Source organism: Salvia hispanica, chromosome 3, assembly GCF_023119035.1.
Source record: "Salvia hispanica cultivar TCC Black 2014 chromosome 3, UniMelb_Shisp_WGS_1.0, whole genome shotgun sequence".
NCBI lineage: Eukaryota > Viridiplantae > Streptophyta > Magnoliopsida > Lamiales > Lamiaceae > Salvia > Salvia hispanica.
The window spans coordinates 35,729,905-35,732,566 of record NC_062967.1 but is presented as its reverse complement, the minus strand read 5'-3'; the positions used below and the strand labels follow the sequence as shown (position 1 = coordinate 35,732,566).

At 48.9% G+C, this 2,662-nt stretch overlaps 1 protein-coding gene across 1 annotated transcript; it reads right to left on the bottom strand.

The window, feature by feature from the left end:
* On the bottom strand, window positions 1–2,300 carry LOC125211370. The gene is made up of 3 exons (XM_048111121.1): window positions 1,502–2,300; window positions 1,010–1,348; window positions 1–936 (listed from the first exon to the last, which is right to left on the bottom strand). The coding sequence occupies exons 1-3, from the start codon at window positions 1,946–1,948 to the stop codon at window positions 376–378; spliced, it is 1,347 nt and encodes a 448-aa protein (XP_047967078.1). The 5' UTR covers window positions 1,949–2,300; the 3' UTR covers window positions 1–375.
* Window positions 2,301–2,662: the final 362 nt, after the last annotated feature.

The following is a 2,662-nucleotide window of genomic DNA, read 5'->3' as shown; positions in this document are numbered from 1 at the left end:
TTAAAACAAAGACTGGTTTTCCCTTGCTGTATTACATAACAAGATCTCATGTTTACAGAGGAAATTCCTTCAACTAAGCAACACACAAATCTTGAAGCAGTATGTATTACCCTTTTCCAACTGCTAATTGCCCTTTATATTAGGCACAAAAACAAGAAAATTCACAATGGCTTTGCCGATACTAATATTAAAGCTTTTCACCATCTAAGAAAATATTAGATTAGCCTCCATTTGCCCTTACAAATGAGCTCTGCTACAAACACAGATTTCATGGAGGAAAAAACCCATTTACTACTACAGCCCTAGTTTGTTATTTCTTGCTGTGTTAGTAAAAATTAGAAACTGCACTACCCAAATACTATCAACACTACTCCCTCATATCTCCACCTTCCACACACCAACTTTCGCCCGATTACTCGCCTTTCCCCTCTCCTCCACCGGGAGCTCGCTGATGGAGGCCGACCCCAAGTCAGCCGGTGGAATGAAGCAGTCCATCGACAGACCTGGAACATTGAAGGCGACCTCCTCGATCGTCCAGGCTTCCTCCATCCTGGTCTTGGAGTGGCTCATTGCCATCTCCCCAAACCGGAAAAGGGTCACCACAGACCGCCCCGAGTGAGCTATCATGATCCCTTCAACGGGGCGATAGTCGTCCAGGAACGAGTTGATGGTGGTCTCCCAGTAGACGGCATCCCCACCGTTGGATTGGATGCGGGTGAGATGCGAATCCTCCATGTGAATCAGCAGCCCTGTCTTCTGGCTGAAGTAGCCGAACAGGACATGCCTTATGATCTCAGCCGGCCCCTCGCTCCTCGCCTTCAGCGTCCCGGGATCAGCAGCAACCTTCAGAATGAAGCAGTCTTCCCCCTTGATGCTCTTCTCCCCAATGCAGATCGAATCAGCAAACATACTAGCAGTCGTCCTCGGATCAAGCCCCTGCATTTCAAAGATCAAGATCAGTTTAAGTGTGTGAACACATACACTTCAAAATTGGTGGTACTATTTTCACCTGCAGGGCACGGCGAAGGGGCCGGACAGGCCCCTTCGCCGTGTGAGCGCCCAGCCACGGCGTGTGCCTCCAGACTAGCTTGCCGTTGCAGCCAGCGTGAACCTTGCTCCCTCCAACGGAAATCTCTACATACCACATATCCGGATTCATCTGCCACAGCACGAATCCGCCTGATTCGGCAGCTCTACTCACATTCCTACTCTTCACTACTTTTGATGCTGTTTCGAACTCGGAAGCCACCATCCTCACCTTCCCCATCGCGTAGGCGTTCCTCACCACATTCTGCCCGCCTGAAGCGGCGGTGTATTGCTGCACTATGTACTGCGCCGACGACGTTTCCTACCAAATCGTGAAAACCTAATTAAACACATATATTCATAATTTCACCATGATTTTGGGCGATTAGGCTAAAATTAATAACCTAAATCTCAACAATGTTCGAATTAAACGCAGATCACGAGAACAATGAAATTGACGATGGATAATACGTACAATGGGGGTATCCTTTATGCTGAGATGTGGCAAAGGATCGGTGGCGCATACGTGCACCGGAGCGAGCGGCGCTCCCATTACTCCGAGCAGCAGCCGCAAATCAGACATCCTGGCGGTTCCGCCGGCGCCGCTGTCATTGACGGCTACGGAGGGGTTTCGAGTGAGCTGGCCGCGTACCCACTGGCCGAGGGCGGAGCCGAGGCGCTTGGAGTCGCCGATTTCCTCTCCGTCCGGATCCGGACCCTCCATGAGCGGCGTGAGCGTCTCCCCCATAGGCCTCAAACTGCCCGATCTCGCAATCGACGAGTCGGAGTTGCTCGAGGCGACTTTCCGCCGGAGAAGTCCGGACATCGGCGACCTGCTCCGTCCTGGACTCTTCCCCCGCGACCTCGCCGGAGATAGGGCGCGCACCACCGAGAGGAATCCATGCCCCTGCTTCCTCTCCATCTTCCGTGCCCTAACTACCAAATCAGTTATATGTATATGGAATGTAGTGTGTTATGTGTAGGTGTATAAATTGAGGAAATCGGAAACGCGGATTTGGTGTAGGGCGGAGGACTAGGAGTGAGATAGTATGAAATAGGGATGGCGTGATGGGGCGGCGGCGGCCAGTTTTGCGTGAGGAGTAGGAATTTCGGCGGTAGTGAGAGTGAGAGAGGGAAAGCGGGAGTGATGAGTGTGTTTTTTAGTTAGAGAAGGACTGAGAGAGAGTGGTGAAAGCGAGCTGTGGTGAGAAAGAAAGAGAAGATGAGAGATAGTGTGTGAGCTCTGCTCTCCAGTGTTGCTTCCTTTTCCCTTGGAATGTGAAAGCTGAGGCATGTGCGCATGCTCATTTTGCAATTTTATTGGAATCTTTATCTAAATATTTTTATTCTTCTTATTTAGTAATCCTTTCAAATTATATTAACAATGCTACTCCTATTTATTTCCTTATTTACCTCACAAACTCTATAACGCCTTGCCCTCATTTGAGCGGTTTCTCATTTATTTTTGTGATTCATCTAAGGATATCCATAATATTAAAAATTGTACATCTACCAGTCTTTTATCGGTCTATAACATCTTTTTATCAACCTTGCAAATGGCCTGAAGACACTTACGTCGTCAAAGTAAAGACTAGACGAAGCTCGGACTGCCTACAAGTCAGCATAATTGAATAGC